The 17,817-nt window shown below is 29.6% G+C and overlaps 1 protein-coding gene across 4 annotated transcripts in view; it reads right to left on the bottom strand.

The window, feature by feature from the left end:
- Window positions 1–14: 14 nt before the first annotated feature.
- LOC133662470 (dynein axonemal intermediate chain 7-like) overlaps window positions 15–17,817 on the bottom strand; it is a 30,060-nt gene continuing 12,257 nt past the window's right edge. For all 4 annotated transcript variants that reach the window (XM_062066490.1, XM_062066488.1, XM_062066491.1 and 1 more), the window contains 9 exons: window positions 16,547–16,705; window positions 16,309–16,471; window positions 16,149–16,236; window positions 15,926–16,089; window positions 12,049–12,208; window positions 6,192–6,406; window positions 5,968–6,126; window positions 2,969–3,082; window positions 15–296 (listed from right to left, as the gene is read on the bottom strand). In XM_062066490.1, the coding sequence (XP_061922474.1) occupies window positions 21–296; window positions 2,969–3,082; window positions 5,968–6,126; window positions 6,192–6,406; window positions 12,049–12,208; window positions 15,926–16,089; window positions 16,149–16,236; window positions 16,309–16,471; window positions 16,547–16,705 (1,498 nt within the window). In that variant the 3' untranslated portion in view covers window positions 15–20. The remainder of the gene's footprint in view (window positions 297–2,968; window positions 3,083–5,967; window positions 6,127–6,191; window positions 6,407–12,048; window positions 12,209–15,925; window positions 16,090–16,148; window positions 16,237–16,308; window positions 16,472–16,546; window positions 16,706–17,817) is intronic.

Here is a 17,817-nt window from a genome sequence, read left to right as displayed (position 1 = left end):
TGTTGGTGTTTTGGTTTAATTTAGCAAAACATGAAGGGTCGGGTGGCACAGAGCAGACTCTGCACAGTGTCCACAAAGAGGAAGTGGCACTCCCGGGCGTGACCTATGCCCTCAGGACTCATGTTGTCCTGCAGCATGTGGATGAAGGTGGAGTGGAACTCACTGTCGGGCTGATGGTCGGCGCAGAACGCCTCGCTCGTCTCCGTTATCTCCAGCTTCTGGAATCTGTGAGCCCCCAGCAGGTAGAGACTCCACTGGTCGTCAGGGACCGGGTCTGGACCCTGGTGCTCGCACGCCTGAAAGTGAGGTGTGTGTGTGTGTGTGTAAATGTCAGCGTCGCTCACTGTGTTCACAGCACAAACATGGCTGATGACGTCTCATTAAAAGCCTTATCATGCCATGCTGGACACTGTTTGAAAAAAAAAAAAGGTGTTCCCTATTTTTTTTAATTAAATGTTATGTATCTATATACCTACATATAATGTATATATGTATGTATATATATATATATATATGTATATATATATACACATATAGTGTGCACACATATAGTGTGTGTGTGTATGTATATATATATATATATATATATATATATATATATTAGGGATGTCCGATAATGGCTTTTTGCCGATATCCGATATGCCGATATTGTCCAACTCTTTAATTACCGATACAGATATCAACCGATATATACAGTCGTGGAATTAACACATTATTATGCCTAATTTGGACAACCAGGTATGGTGAAGATAAGGTACTTTTTTAAAAAAATGAATCAAATAAAATAAGATAAATAAATTAAAAACATTTTCTTGAATAAAAAAGAAAGTAAAACAATATAAAAACAGTTACATAGAAACTAGTAATTAATGAAAATGAGTAAAATTAACTGTTAAAGGTTAGTATTATTAGTGGACCAGCAGCACGCACAATCATGTGTGCTTACGGACTGTATCCCTTGCAGACTATTGATATATATTGATATATAATGTAGGAACCAGAATATTAATAACAGAAAGAAACAACCCTTTTGTGTGAATGGGGAGGGAGGTTTTTTGGGTTGGTGCACTAATTGTAAGTATCTTGTGTTTTTTATGTGGATTTAATAAAAATAAATAAAATTTTAAAAAACGATACTGATAATAAAAAAACGATACCGATAATTTCCGATATTACATTTTAACGTATTTATCGGCCGATAATATCGGCAGACCGATATTATCGGACATCTCTAATATATATATATATATATATATATATATATATATATATATATATATATATATATATATATATATATATATATATATATATATATATATATATATATATATATATATATATATATATATACACACACACACACACATAGTGTGTCTATATATTTATACATATATAGTGTGTGTGTGTATATATATATATATATATATATATATATATATATATATATATATATATATATATATATATATATAGACACACAGTGTGTCTATATATACACATATATATATATATATATATACACAGTGTGTGTATATATATACACACATAGTGTGTGTGTGTATATATATATATATATATATATATATATATATATATATATATATATATATATATATATATATATATATATATATATATATATATACATACACACACATATAGTGTGTGTATGTATATATATAATCAGGATATCACCACATGGCCTCAGGAACACTTCAGAAACCCACTGTCAGTAACTACAGTTGGTCGCTGCATCTGTAAGTGCAAGTTAAAACTCTCCTATGCAAGGCGAAAACCGTTTATCAACAACACCCAGAAACGCCGTCGGCTTCGCTGGGCCTGAGCTCATCTAAGATGGACTGATACAAAGTGGAAAAGTGTTCTGTGGTCTGACGAGTCCACATTTCAAATTGTTTTTGGAAACTGTGGACGTCGTGTCTTCCGGACCAAAGAGGAAAATTAACCATCCGGATTGTTCTAGGCGCAAAGTGTAAAAGGCAGCATGTGTGATGGTATGGGGGTGTATTAGTGGCCAAGACATGGGTAACTTACACATCTGTGAAGGTGCCATTAATGCTGAAAGGTACATACAGCTTTTGGAGCAACATATGTTGTTATCATGGACGCCCCTGCTTATTTCAGCAAGACAATGCCAAGCCACGTGTTACATCAACGTGGCTTCATAGTAAAAGAGTGCGGGTACTAGACTGGCCTGCTTGTAGTCCAGACCTGTCTCCCATTGAAAATATGAAGCCTAAAATAGCACAAGGGAGACCCCCGGACTGTTGAACAACTTAAGCTGTACATCAAGCAAGAATGGGAAAGAATTCCACGTCAAAAATGTGTCTCCTTGGTTCCCAAACCTTTACTGAGTGTTGTTAAAAGGAAAGGCCATGTAACACAGCGGTGAACATGCCCTTTCCCAACTACTTTGGCACGTGTTGCAGCCATGAAATTCTAAGTTAATTATTATTTGCAGAAAAAAAATTAAGTTTATGAGTTTGAACATCAAATATGTTGTCTTTGTAGTGCATTCAACTGAATATGGCTTGAAAAGGATTTGATAATCATTGTATTCCGTTTATATTTACATCTAACACCATTTCCCAACTCATATGGAAACGGGGTTTGTATATGTGTGTGTGTATATATATATATATATATATATATATATATATATATATATATATATATATATATATATATATATATATATATATATATATATATATATATATATATATACATATATATATATATATATATATATATATATATATATATATATATATATATATACATACACACACAAATGTGTACATGCATAAATATACATATATTCCAAAATATAAAAATTTAAAAAAAACACGTAAGAAGTGTTACCTTTTTTTTTTGTAATTCAATTTCAATGATTTTTTCCTATAAAAAGATGTTTAGGAAGACAGGAGAGAAGTGTTGAACGCACCTTCATGATGACGTGCTGGCCGCCACACTGGGAGTTCCACTTGCTCCAGGAGAAGGTGCAGACGGAGGCAAATAGTGACATCTGTTCATAGGCTGTGTTCTCTGCCAGACGCTCCTGAGGCACAAATACAATACGTATATATTTCACCTGCATGGTGAAGTTGCCCCCTTACTGCAAATATTTGACAAGTCTTTTTTATGTTAACGTTTTATTAGTCATAACCAGCCCCATAACAAAAAACTATAACAGACCAAAAATGTTTGTAGTACAAACCAACTGGGACAAGTTTGGGGATATTTTGACAAAGGTGGGAGCTGACGAGAGGGAAGTCTGGGCAAAGATAAGACCTTCTGGAGGAAAGTTCTGTGGTCAGATGAAACGAAAATGGAGCTGTTTGGCCACAATACCCAGCAATATGTTTGGAGGAGAAAAGGGGAGGCCTTTAATCCCAGGAACACCATGCCTACCGTCAAGCATGGTGGTGGTAGTATTATGCTCTGGGCCTGTTTTGCTGCCAATGGAACTGCTGCTTTAAATGGGACACTGAAAAAGGAGGATTAGCTCCAAATTGTTCAGGACAAGCTAAAATCATCAGCAAGGAGGTTGGCTCTTGTTGGGTGTTCCAACAGGACAATGACCCCAAACACACCTCAAAAGTGGTAAAGGAATGGCTAAATCAGGCTAGAATGAAGGTTTTAGAACGGCCTTCCCAAAGTCCTGACTTAAAGGTGTGGACAATGCTGAAGAAACAAGTCCGTGTCGGAAAAGCAACACATTTAGCTGAACTGCAGCAATTTAGTGGTCAAGTGGTCAAGCAGAAGCTTGTGGATGGCTACCAAAAGCGCCTTATTGCAGGTCAACTTGCCAAGGGACATGTAAGCAAATATTAACATTGCTGTATGTATACTTTTGACCACCACATTTTCAGTAGAGCCATAATAAATTCATAAAAGAAGCAAACTTCATGAATGTTTTTTGTGACCAACAAGTATGTGCTCCAATCACTACATCACAAAAATATAAGAAATGATTGTAAAGTCAAGACAGCCATGACATGATGTTCTTTACAAGTGTATGTACACTTTTGACCACCACTGTATATGTATTATTTCATAATTAAATATTATTGTTCTGTGAAATACTAAATATATTTGTGGCACCCTTTAAAGGCCTGTATATATTATTTTATGTATTAATAATAGTAACAATTTTGACCACCACTGTATATACACACACATACATATATACACACACACACACACATACATATACTGTATATACACACACATATACACATTTACATACATATATACACATACATACATACACATTATTATACTGTACATATATATATATTAGGGATGTCCGATAATATCGGCCTGCCGATATTATCGGCCGATAAATGCGTTAAAATGTAATATTGGAAATTATCAGTATCGGTTTTTTTTATTATCTGTATCGGTTTTTTTTTGTGGTTTTTTTTTGGGTTTTTTTATTTAATCAACATAAAAAACACAAGATACACTTACAATTAGTGCACCAACCCAAAAAACCTCCCTCCCCCCATTTCTTTCTGTTATCAATATTCTGGTTCCTACATTATATATCAATATATATCAATACAATCTGCAAGGGATACAGTCCGTAAGCACACATGATTGTGCGTGCTGCTGCTCCACTAATAGTACTAACCTTTAACAGTTAATTTTACTCATTCTCATTAATTACTCGTTTCTATGTAACTGTTTTTATATTGTTTTACTTTCTTTTTTATTCAAGAAAATGTTTTTAATTTAGTTATCTTATTTTATTATTATTTTTAAAAAGTACCTTATCTTCACCATACATGGTTGTCCAAATTAGGCATAATAATGTGTTAATTCCACGACTGTATATATCGGTTGATATCGGTATCGGTTGATATCGGTATCGGTAATTAAAGAGTTGGACAATATCGGAATATCGGATATCGGCAAAAAGCCATTATCGGACATCCCTAATATATATATACACATATATATATATACACATATATATATATATATATATATATATATATATATATATATATATATATATATATATATATATATATATATATATATATATATATATATATATATATATATATATATATATATATATATATATATATATATATATATAAATGACTGTTTTTTCAAACATTTTTATGACTGGTCACCGAGACCAAACTTAAGGAGAGTCTTAAAGGTAAAACTAATCTATAAATAGTATTGATTTTGAAAGTGAAAAATATGAAAATGGCCCCCGCATGTTTTCATTTTTCAGCGTACGGCCCTCAGTGGAAATTTGATTGATTGATTGAGACTTCCATTAGTAGATTGCACAGTACAGTACATATTCCGTACAATTGACCACTAAATGGTAACACCCCAATAAGTTTTTCACACTTGTTTAAGTCGGGGTCCACTTAAATTGATTCATGATACAGATATATACTATCAGATATATACTATCATTATAATACAGTCATCACACAAGATAATCATCAGAGTATATACATTTAATTATTTACATTATTTACAAAAAGTTTGGACACCCCTGATATATTGACATACCACCTAAATAATAAAAACCTCAACTGTAAATGTGTTTGTGTGTAGTATTTTGCAAGGCGTGGTGACGTAAATGATGGTATTTTGAGCGGTATTTATTGAAGTGGGACATCGCTGAAGGGCCAAGGTGGGACCGGGGACCATCTCCTCGTATAGAAACACGGCCAGGGCTACAACTACTTCGGCGTTATGGCGAGTAGATTTTTTTGCTGTTTGTATCTGCCACACGTGAGAAATAATGCATACCTTTCCCTGGTGGGAAAAAAGGTTGGAGACCCCTGCTTTAGATTTGGACAGCCTTAGAACTAAAGTTCTAAGTCTTTTTAACACTCTGTCTCCGTGGCAACCAAAGATGGACTCCGCATGAGGGTGCGCACACACTGTGGTGTCGGAGATGCCAACCTTGCAGCAGGAAGGCACAAACTTGTCGGTGTGCTCGTTCACAAAGACGTTGATCCCGGCCTGGACCATGGCCCGCTGCAGCTGGGGCGCACTCATCCAGCGGTCAAAGAGGTCCGCCAGGCCCACGTCTTGCTCCGACTGCAGCATGCACAGGTTCCCCTGGAGAGAACACATACTTATTTACTACAACCCACTCCGCCGTGTCTCGCCCACCGCGGTCCCACCTTGACGGTGATGCTGAGGTCCATGAGCGCCCCCTGGATGCTGAAGCGAGCCGAGTCCTGGCCCAGCGGCCGCAGCTCCCAGCTCCGGAAGGGAAAGTTGGCGTAGGTGCGCAGCATGAGCACAAAAGGGTAGAGGGAGTCCATCCTGAAGGAGAGCGTGCCTTCCTCCTGGTTGAGACAGAAGTCGCTGATGCCGTCTGTCCTCCAGTGCTTCTCTGAAGGAAACATGCTCCTCATTATTTGGACATGCTGGAGATTTTGTGCCATTAAAAAAACATATTTGCTCCAAATGACAAAAATGTCCCATAAAATGCCATTTTTGAGCCCTCGTGTATCTTAACATAAGCTCATGCAGTCTTTTATGACTTTATTAACAGGAAAATAATGTTGATGCCGTCATTGAACCTTCTTTGGATCTTAAAATGAAAATGTGTTACTATTATTAATACATAAAATAATATATACAGGCCTTTAAAGGGTGCCACAAATATATTTAGTATTTCACAGAACACTTACAATAATATTTAATTATGAAATAATACACAGTTTTTTTAGGGACCTGACATTTTTCATCATTCTGCCATTTAAAGGGTTAAAATCCTGCAAATATAATTAGTATTTTATAGACATATATATCAAGCTGAAGTAGTTTTAAAATATTGACTCATTTAAAGTGTGGGAAAAAATAGTAATAATAATAATAATAATAATATAGAATCATTTTCACTATTTTATGGAATGTTCCATTTTTCATCATACTGGCATTTAAAGGGTTAAAATCCCGCAAACATAATTAGTATTTGATTGACATTTAAAAAATAATAATATTAAATGTATAAAAATATAGAATATTTTACAAAAGTATTTTGTTAAAATCCCACAAATATTAATATTTGATACATATATATATATATTACGAAGTAATCTAAAAAAAATATATATTAGAAATAAGATTTTAAAAAATAAATGAATATAAATTACAAAATAAAAAAATACATAAAAGATATATTAATATAGAATATTTTACAGTAGTTTTTTAGGGACCTGACATTTTTCATCATTCTGCCATTTAAAGGGTTAAAATCCTGCAAATATAATTAGTATTTTATAGACATATATATCAAGCTGAAGTAGTTTTAAAATATTGACTCATTTAAAGTGTGGAAAAAATAGTAATAATAATAATAATAATATAGAATCATTTTCACTATTTTATGGAATGTTCCATTTTTCATCATACTGGCATTTAAAGGGTTAAAATCCCGCAAACATAATTAGTATTTGATTGACATATAAAAAAATAATAATATTAAATGTATAAAAATATAGAATATTTTACAAAAGTATTTTGTTAAAATCCCACAAATATTAATATTTGATACATATATATATTACAAAGTAATCTAAAAAAATATATATTAGAAATAAGATTTAAAAAAATAAATAAATATAAATTACAAAATAAAAAAATACATAAAATATATATTAATATAGAATATTTTACAGTAGTTGTTAGGAACCTGACATTTTTCATCATTCTGCCATTTAAAGGGTTAAACTCCTGCAAATATAATTAGTATTTTATAGACATATATATCAAGTTGAAGTAGTTTTAAAATATTGACTCATTTAAAGTGTGGAAAAAATAGTAATAATAATAATAATAATATAGAATCATTTTCACTATTTTATGGAATGTTCCATTTTTCATCATACTGGCATTTAAAGGGTTAAAATCCCGCAAACATAATTAGTATTTGATTGACATTTAAAAAATAATAATATTAAATGTATAAAAATATAGAATATTTTACAAAAGTATTTTGTTAAAATCCCACAAATATTATGAATTTGATACATATATATATATATATTACAAAATAATCTAAAAAAATATATATTAGAAATAAGATTTTAAAAAATAAATGAATATAAATTACAAAATAAAAAAATACATAAAAGATATATTAATATAGAATATTTTACAGTAGTTTTTTAGGGACCTGACATTTTTCATCATTCTGCCATTTAAAGGGTTAAACTCCTGCAAATATAATTAGTATTTTATAGACATATATATCAGGCTGAAGTAGTTTTAAAATATTGACTCATTTAAAGTGTGGAAAAAATAGTAATAATAATAATAATAATATAGAATCATTTTCACTATTTTATGGAATGTTCCATTTTTCATCATACTGGCCTTTAAAGGGTTAAAATCCCGCAAACATAATTAGTATTTGATTGACATTTAAAAAATAATAATATTAAATGTATAAAAATATAGAATATTTTACAAAAGTATTTTGTTAAAATCCCACAAATATTAATATTTGATACATATTTATATTACAAAGTAATCTAAAAAAATATATATTAGAAATAAGATTTAAAAAAATAAATGAATATAAATTACAAAATAAAAAAATACATAAAAGATATATTAATATAGAATATTTTACAGTAGTTTTTTAGGGACCTGACATTTTTCATCATTCTGCCATTTAAAGGGCTAAAATCCTGAAAATATAATTAGTATTTTATAGACATATATATCAAGCTGAAGTAGTTTTAAAATATTGACTCATTTAAAGTGTGGAAAAAATAGTAATAATAATAATAATAATATAGAATCATTTTCACTATTTTATGGAATGTTCCATTTTTCATCATACTGGCATTTAAAGGGTTAAAATCCCGCAAACATAATTAGTATTCGATTGACATTTAAAAAATAATAATATTAAATGTATAAAAATATAGAATATTTTACAAAAGTATTTTGTTAAAATCCCACAAATATTCATATTTGATACATATATATATATATTACAAAGTAATCTAAAAAAATATATATTAGAAAAAACATTTAAAAAAATAAATGAATATAAATTACAAAATAAAAAAATACATAAAATATATATTAATATAGAATATTTTACAGTAGTTGTTAGGAACCTGACATTTTTCATCATTCTGCCATTTAAAGGGTTAAACTCATGCAAATATAATTGGTATTTTATAGACATATATATCAAGTTGAAGTAGTTTTAAAATATTGACTCATTTAAAGTGTGGAAAAAATAGTAATAATAATAATAATAATATAGAATCATTTTCACTATTTTATGGAATGTTCCATTTTTCATCATACTGGCATTTAAAGTCCCGCAAACATAATTAGTATTTGATTGACATTTAAAAAATAATAATATTAAATGTATAAAAATATAGAATATTTTACAAAAGTATTTTGTTAAAATCCCACAAATATTAATATTTGATACATATATATATATTACAAAGTAATCTAAAAAAATATATATTAGAAATAAGATTAAAAAAAATAAATGAATATAAATTACAAAATAAAAAAATACATAAAATATATATTAATATAGAATATTTTACAGTAGTTGTTAGGAACCTGACATTTTTCATCATTCTGCCATTTAAAGGGTTAAACTGCAAATATAATTAGTATTTTATAGACATATATATCAAGTTGAAGTAGTTTTAAAATACTGACTCATTTAAAATGTGGAAAAAATAGTAATAATAATAATAATAATATAGAATCATTTTCACTATTTTATGGAATGTTCCATTTTTCATCATACTGGCATTTAAAGGGTTAAAATCCCGCAAACATAATTAGTATTTGATTGACATTTAAAAAATAATAATATTAAATGTATAAAAATATAGAATATTTTACAAAAGTATTTTGTTAAAATCCCACAAATATTAATATTTGATACATATATATATATTACAAAGTAATTTAAAAAAAAAAATATTAGAAATAAGATTTAAAAAAATAAATGAATATAAATTACAAAATAAAAAAATACATAAAATATATATTAATATAGAATATTTTACAGTAGTTGTTAGGAACCTGACATTTTTCATCATTCTGCCATTTAAAGGGTTAAACTCATGCAAATATAATTGGTATTTTATAGACATATATATCAAGTTGAAGTAGTTTTAAAATATTGACTCATTTAAAGTGTGGAAAAAATAGTAATAATAATAATAATAATATAGAATCATTTTCACTATTTTATGGAATGTTCCATTTTTCATCATACTGGCATTTAAAGTCCCGCAAACATAATTAGTATTTGATTGACATTTAAAAAATAATAATATTAAATGTATAAAAATATAGAATATTTTACAAAAGTATTTTGTTAAAATCCCACAAATATTAATATTTGATACATATATATATATATTACAAAGTAATCTAAAAAAATATATATTAGAAATAAGATTAAAAAAAATAAATGAATATAAATTACAAAATAAAAAAATACATAAAATATATATTAATATAGAATATTTTACAGTAGTTGTTAGGAACCTGGCATTTTTCATCATTCTGCCATTCAAAGGGTTAAACTCCTGCAAATATAATTAGTATCTTATAGACATATATATCAAGCTGGAGTAGTTTTAAATTTTGACTCATTTAAAGTGTGGAAAAAATAGTAATAATAATAATACAGAATCATTTTCAGTATTTTATGCAATGTTCCATTTTTCATCATACTGGCATTTAAAGTCCCGCAAACATAATTAGTAATTGATTGACATTTAAAAAAAAAAAAATTGAATAATAATAATAAATGTATAAAAATATTGAATATTTTACAAAAGTATTTTGTTAAAATCCCACAAATATGAATATTTGATAGATATATATAATTACAAAGTAATTAAAAAATACATATATATTAGAAATTAAGATTTAAAAATTATGAATATAAATTAGAAAAAAAAAATTACATAAAAGATATATTAATATAGAATATTTTACCGTAATTTTTTAGGAACCTGACATTTTTCATCATTCTGCCACTTAAAGGGTTAAAATCCTGCAAATATAATTAGTATTTGATTGACATAAAAAAAAAAAAAATTTATAATAATAAATGTATAAAAATATAGATTATTTTACAAAAGTATTTTGTTAAAATCCCACAAATATTAATATATATATATATATATATATATATATATAGAGAGAGAGAGAGAGAGAGAGAGAGAGAGAGAGAGAGAGAGAGAGAGAGAGAGAGAGAGAGAGAGAGAGAGAGAGAGAGAGAGATGTATATATATATTAGGGCTGCAACAACTAATCGATTAAATTCGATTATAAAAATAGTTGGCAATTAATTTAGTCATCGATTCGTTGGATCTATGCTATGCGCATGCGCAGAGGCAATTTTTTTTTTTTTAATAAACCTTTATTTATAAACTGCAACATGTACAAAAAGCTGAGAAACAATAATCAAAATAAGTATGGTGCCAGTATACTGTTTTTTTTTTCAATAAAATACTGTAAAGGATAGAAATGTAATTTGTCTCTTTTATCCGATTATTAATCGATTAATTGAAGTAATAATTGACAGATTAATCGATTATCAAATGAATCGTTAGTTGCAGCCCTAATATATATATATATTACAAAGTAATTAAAAAATGTATATATTAGAAATAAGATATACAAAATTAATGAATATTAATTTTAAAATAAAAAATTACATAAAAGATATATTAATATAGAATATTTTACAGTAGTTTTTTTAGGAACCTGACATTTTTCATCATTCTGCCACTTAAAGGGTTAAAATCATGCAAACATAATTAGTATTTTATAGACATATATATCAAGCTGAAGTAGTTTTAAAATATTGACTCATTTTAAGTGTGGAAAAAATAGTAATAATAATAACATAGAAAAAAATGTCAGTATTTTATGGCATTCAAAGGGTTAAACTCCCGCAAATAAAATTAATATTTTAAAAGGTTTCATTGGTGGGGAATATATTAGTTGTGTCTGTGCTACCTGCTGCAAGCCAGCGCCCCACTTGAGGGGGTTCCAGGAAGAAAAGATTGTCCGGGAGGGGGACGGACACTGAGACCAGGAAGGAGTTAGCGTCTTCTTCCTCCGTTGGATCGCACGTTTCAATGGTGTATTGGAACGCTTGCAGGCCCGCCTCTAAAAGCTGGTCACAAACATGTCAAGTTGCAGGAAAATAGGGAAAATCTCCTGGCAAAATGATACAAATATGGCTTTTCCATATCATAATAACAGTTTTATATATTTTATAGATGTTATACATAGTCAGGTTTCTTCTCGAGGAACCCTGAAACATTGTCAACATCACGTAGATAATCGATGAGTCATTTTTCATGATGGCTAACCTCATTTCTTCCTGGATGTTACAGAAAGTATGAGAATGTGTGAGCTGCTGCCTGCTCTTCTTTACTTACATGTAAGTAAAGAATCACACAAATACAATTAGCATTTATTTGATAGATATACTGTATATAAAAATGTAATTATTTGAGAAAAAAGTTAAAAAATATATTTTTTTTTTTTTTTTAATATACAAAATTTTAAAATATACATAAGAAAATTTAACATAAAAATTAATATAGAAAATATGAGAACAGTTTTAGTAAGCTGACATTTCCTTTAGATTTAAAGGGTTAAATCACACAAATATAATTACTATTTGATAGACATACATTAAAACATTTAATTATTAAAAAAAATAAATGTTAAATAATAAAATATATAAAACTACGTGAATAAAAAAATATATTTTAGAGCGTTTTTTTTGTCATGCCGGCATTTAAAGGGTTAAAATCCCACAAATATAGTTAGTATTTGACAGTTCTACTGTATGTAAAACAAATTATTTAAAAAAATATGTTTAATAATAAAATATATAAAAATACATGAATATACAAAATATTTTAGAGCATTTTTTTTGTCATGCTGGCATTTAAAGGGTTAAAATCCCACAAGTATAGTTAGTATTTGATATATATACTGTATGTAAAAAAATATATAATAAAAAAATAATAAGTTTAATAGCAAAATATATAAAAATACATGAATATACAAAATATTTTAGAGCATTTTTTTTTGTCATGCTGGCATTTAAAGGGTTAAAATCCCACAAATATAGATAGTATTTGATAGATATACTGTATGTAAAAAAATATGTAATAATTAAAAAAAAGTTTAATAATAACATACATATAAAAATGCATGAATATACAAAATATTTTAGAGCATTTTTTTTGTCATGCTGGCATTTAAAGGGTTAAAATCCCACAAGTATAGTTAGTATTTGATAGATATACTGTATGTAAAAAAAATATATAATAAAAAAATAATACGTTTAATAGTAAAATATATAAAAATACATGAATATACAAAATATTTTAGAGCATTTTTTTTTGTCATGCTGGCATTTAAAGGGTTAAAATCCCACAAATATAGATAGTATTTGATATATATACTGTATGTAAAAAAATATGTAATAATTAAAAAAAAGTTTAATAATAACATATATATAAAAATGCATGAATATACAAAATATTTTAGAGCATTTTTTTTGTCATGCTGGCATTTAAAGGGTTAAAATACCACAAGTATAGTTAGTATTTGATAGATGTACTGTATGTAAAAAAATATATAATAAAAAAATAATAAGTTTAATAGTAAAATATATAAAAATACATTAATATACAAAATATTTTAGAGCATTTTTTTTTTGTCATGCTGGCCATTAAAGGGTTAAAATCCCACAAATATAGATATTATTTGATAGATATACTGTATGTAAAAAAATATGTAATAATTAAAAAAAAGTTTAATAATAACATATATATAAAAATGCATGAATATACAAAATATTTTAGAGCATTTTTTTTGTCATGCTGGCATTTAAAGGGTGAAAATCCCACAAATATAGTTAGTATTTGATAGATATACTGTATGTAAAAACAAATATTATTTTAAAAAAAACCATTTTTAATAATAAAATATATAAAAAAATACATGAATATACAAACTATTTTAGAGCATTTTTTTGTCATGCTGGCATTTAAAGGGTTAAAATCCCACAAATATAGTTAGTATTTGACAGTTATACGCTATATTAAAAAAAACTAACTATTAAAAAAAAAGTATGTTAAATATTTACACAAAGTTTGGATTTTTGGCAGAGAAAAAAAACAAAGGAAGGGGCTGGGAAGACGCCAGGAAAGAAGGACAAAAACGGGATTTCCCAGCCAAAAAAGTCAAGTTTTGACAGGTAAGCAGAGAAAGGGGGCGTGGCCTGTGTGATTCTCACAAGAAGTCAAATAAATGTCTTGACAGATATCAAAACATTTTTGGGGAGAAATGACCGCGAAAAATCTACACTTCTGTTAAAATGTAATAATCACTTATTCTTCTCTTCTTTGATACTTCACATTAGTTTTGGATCATACCACACATTTAGGTATCAATCCGATACCAAGTAGTTACAGGATCATACATTGGTCATATTCAAAGTCCTCATGTGTCCAGGGACGTATTTACTGACTTTATAAACATAATATACATTTTAAAAAAACAAAAGAGGATGTTGTCATGCCAAAAAAAATCGACGTAATCATAGTAGGATCGACTAGATACTTGGTATCATTACAGGTGTAGATCCACCCATGGTGTTTGTTTACATTTTGACGCCGGTGAGCTAGGGTGTGTAGTGAAACATGTATAGATATTCCTCGTCCTGCAGTGATAATGATACATGTAAGAAACTTACTTCATTTTCGCCATGGAGGCCAGGATTAGTGATTTAGAAGTAGCTAAAACACTGCGGATGGACGTTAGCCGCTAGCTAGCTAGCCATGTCTTAAAGCAGCTCTTCCTGAGGGTGTTTCAGTGTTATAACTTCACCTTTATCTTTACTTTTTACACCAAAATGCGTCCGTTCTCCCTTTTCTGTCTACACACTGTGTCTGCTTGTAAGTACTCTGTGTGTGCGCGCTGCCCAACATGCTCCTCTGCTCGTTAAAACCAGCAATGTCACCACGTGACGACGACGGGGGCGCGGTACAAGCGTACAACCCTAGTAGACACTGCTATCGTGTGTAAAGGTAGTTTTGGTCTAGTTGTAAATAGGGATGTCCGATAATGGCTTTTTGCCGATATCCGATATTCCGATATTGTCCAACTCTTTAATTACCGATACCGATATCAACCGATATATGCAGTCGTGGAATTAACACATTATTATGCCTAATTTGGACAACCAGGTATGGTGAAGATAAGGTACTTTTTTTAAAAATTAGTAAAATAAGATAAATAAATTAAAAACATTTTCTTGAATAAAAAAGAAAGTAAAACAATATAAAAACAGTTACATAGAAACTAGTAATGAATGAAAATTAGTAAAATTAACTGTTAAAGGTTAGTACTATTAGTGGAGCAGCAGCATGCACAATCATGTGTGCTTACGGACTGTATCCCTTGCAGACTGTATTGATATATATTGATGTATAATGTAGGAACCAGAATATTAATAACAGGAAGAAACAACCCTTTTGTGTGAATGAGTGTAAATGGGGGAGGGAGTTTTTTTGGGTTGGTGCACTAATTGTAAGTGTATCTTGTGTTTTTTATGTTGATTTAATTTTTAAAAAATTAAAAATTAAAAAAAACAAAAAACGATACCGATAATAAAAAAAACGATACCGATAATTTCCGAAATTACATTTTAACGCATATATCGGCCGATAATATCGGCAGGCCGATATTATCGGACATCTCTAGTTGTAAACAAAATGTTTTTAAATCGATAAAAAAAAGGCCGATACCGATACGAGTCAAAAAGCCAAATATCGGCGTAGAAGAGAGCAACCTTCCCGATGTTTACCTTTCGGATCTCCCAGCCCTTGACTTGATGCGCTTGCGGCGGCAGGTGGAAGACTTCGCAGTAGAAGACCCCGCCCAGGGTGGTGTACTGCATCAGGTCCACCACGTGGGGGTCCGGGCCGGCGTCTTCCGCGGCCTCCTGCGGGGGAGGGGGAGTGGAGGCGGCTGGAAAGTGGAACCCACCTGTGAGAAGGTGTTTGGACGCAAACAGGCGTCCGGCTTACCTGTAATGGTCTCTATTTGGGTCTGGATCTGGCTGTCTCCATCCTCGGGGTGTGGGGCGCTGCTTTTTGACAGGTGGCTTTCAGAGTCCTGCAATGGAGGCACATACTGTACATACTGTACATACTGTACGTATTGTACGTACACAGCATGCAAGGATACCTGTGCCTTCATCCCCTCAGACTCATTGGCGGGTGTCTTCTCATCCTCCACGGTCTCATGCTGCTGCTCAGCCCCCGCCTCCTCCTGGTTCTCCTTGGACTCCTCCTGGTTCTCCTTGGCCTCCCCCTGCTCGGGTGGAACCTCCTCCGCCTTGCTGAGAGAGCTGGGGGCCCCCGAGACCAAGGCTGCGTGAAGCCTTCTCCAAAGGTGTGTGTGCTAAAAGGGAGATGGGACCCACCTGACGGGGGGCAGCGGCATGGTCATGTGGGTCATCTTGGACAGGATGGACAAATGGTCGTAGCGGGTGTAGAGGATCCGCACGGCGATGTCGCTCCCTGCCAGCTGCTTGGTCAGCTCAATGCCCATGCCCACCTCCCCGAAGTTCAAGTATTTGAACCTGAAAGACCACAGCACAACCCGACAAGTCCTTTGCACCCACGGATGACCATTCAAATCACACAAATATAATTAGTAGTAAATTTAAAAAAAGTATATTAAATAATAAAGATATTAAAAAAAATATGTATAAAATATATTGAAAAAAAAAGTTAAAATATAATATACCATTTTTTTTAAATATGTATAAGAACATTTTAAATAATAAATTAATATAGAAAACATTATAAGAGCAGTTTTTAGTAACCTGACATGGTTTTTTTAGATTTAAAGGGTTAAATCACACAAAAATAATTAGTATTTGATAGACATACGGTATACAGAACGTGTAATTATTTTTTTAAATATGTTAAATAATAAAATATATCAAACTATGTAAATAAGAAAATATTTTAGAGCAGTTTTTTGTCACGCTGGCATTTAAAGGGTTACAATCCCACAAATATAGTTAGTATTTGACAGTTATACTCTATAAAAAAAAAATACTATTTAAAAAAAAAGTATGTTAAATAATAAAGATATTAAAAAAATATATGAATATAGAAGAAAATATGAGAGCAGTTTTTAGTAACCTAACATTTTTTTGGGTCATGCTGGCATTTAAAGGGTTAAGAATCACACAAATATAATTAATATTTATTTGATACATATGCTGTATATAAAAATGTAATTCTTTGAAAAAAATAAATAAAAAGTTAAAATATATAGAATTTTAAAAAATATAAAATATATATATTTTTTAAATATTTATAAAATATTTTAAATAATAAATTAATGTAGAAATTTTTTTAGGAACAGTTTTTAGTAAGCTGACATGTTTTTTAGTTTTGAATGGTTAACTCCCACAAATATAATTAGTATTAGTTTGATAGATATACTGTATATAAAAATGTATTGTATTGTTTTAAAAAATATGTTTAATGAAAAAATATATAAAAATACATGAATATACAAAATATTTTAGAGCGTTTTTTTGTCATGCTGGCATTTAAAGGGTTAAGATCCCACAAATATAGATAGTATATGATAGATATACTGTATGTAAAAAAATATATATATATATTTTTAAATATGTTTAATAATAAAATATATACAAATACATGAATATACAAA

The sequence above is a fragment of the Entelurus aequoreus genome, linkage group LG12 (assembly GCF_033978785.1).
Source record: "Entelurus aequoreus isolate RoL-2023_Sb linkage group LG12, RoL_Eaeq_v1.1, whole genome shotgun sequence".
NCBI lineage: Eukaryota > Metazoa > Chordata > Actinopteri > Syngnathiformes > Syngnathidae > Entelurus > Entelurus aequoreus.
Note: the sequence above shows the minus strand (reverse complement) of the source record. Positions and strands in the feature narration are given on the sequence as shown.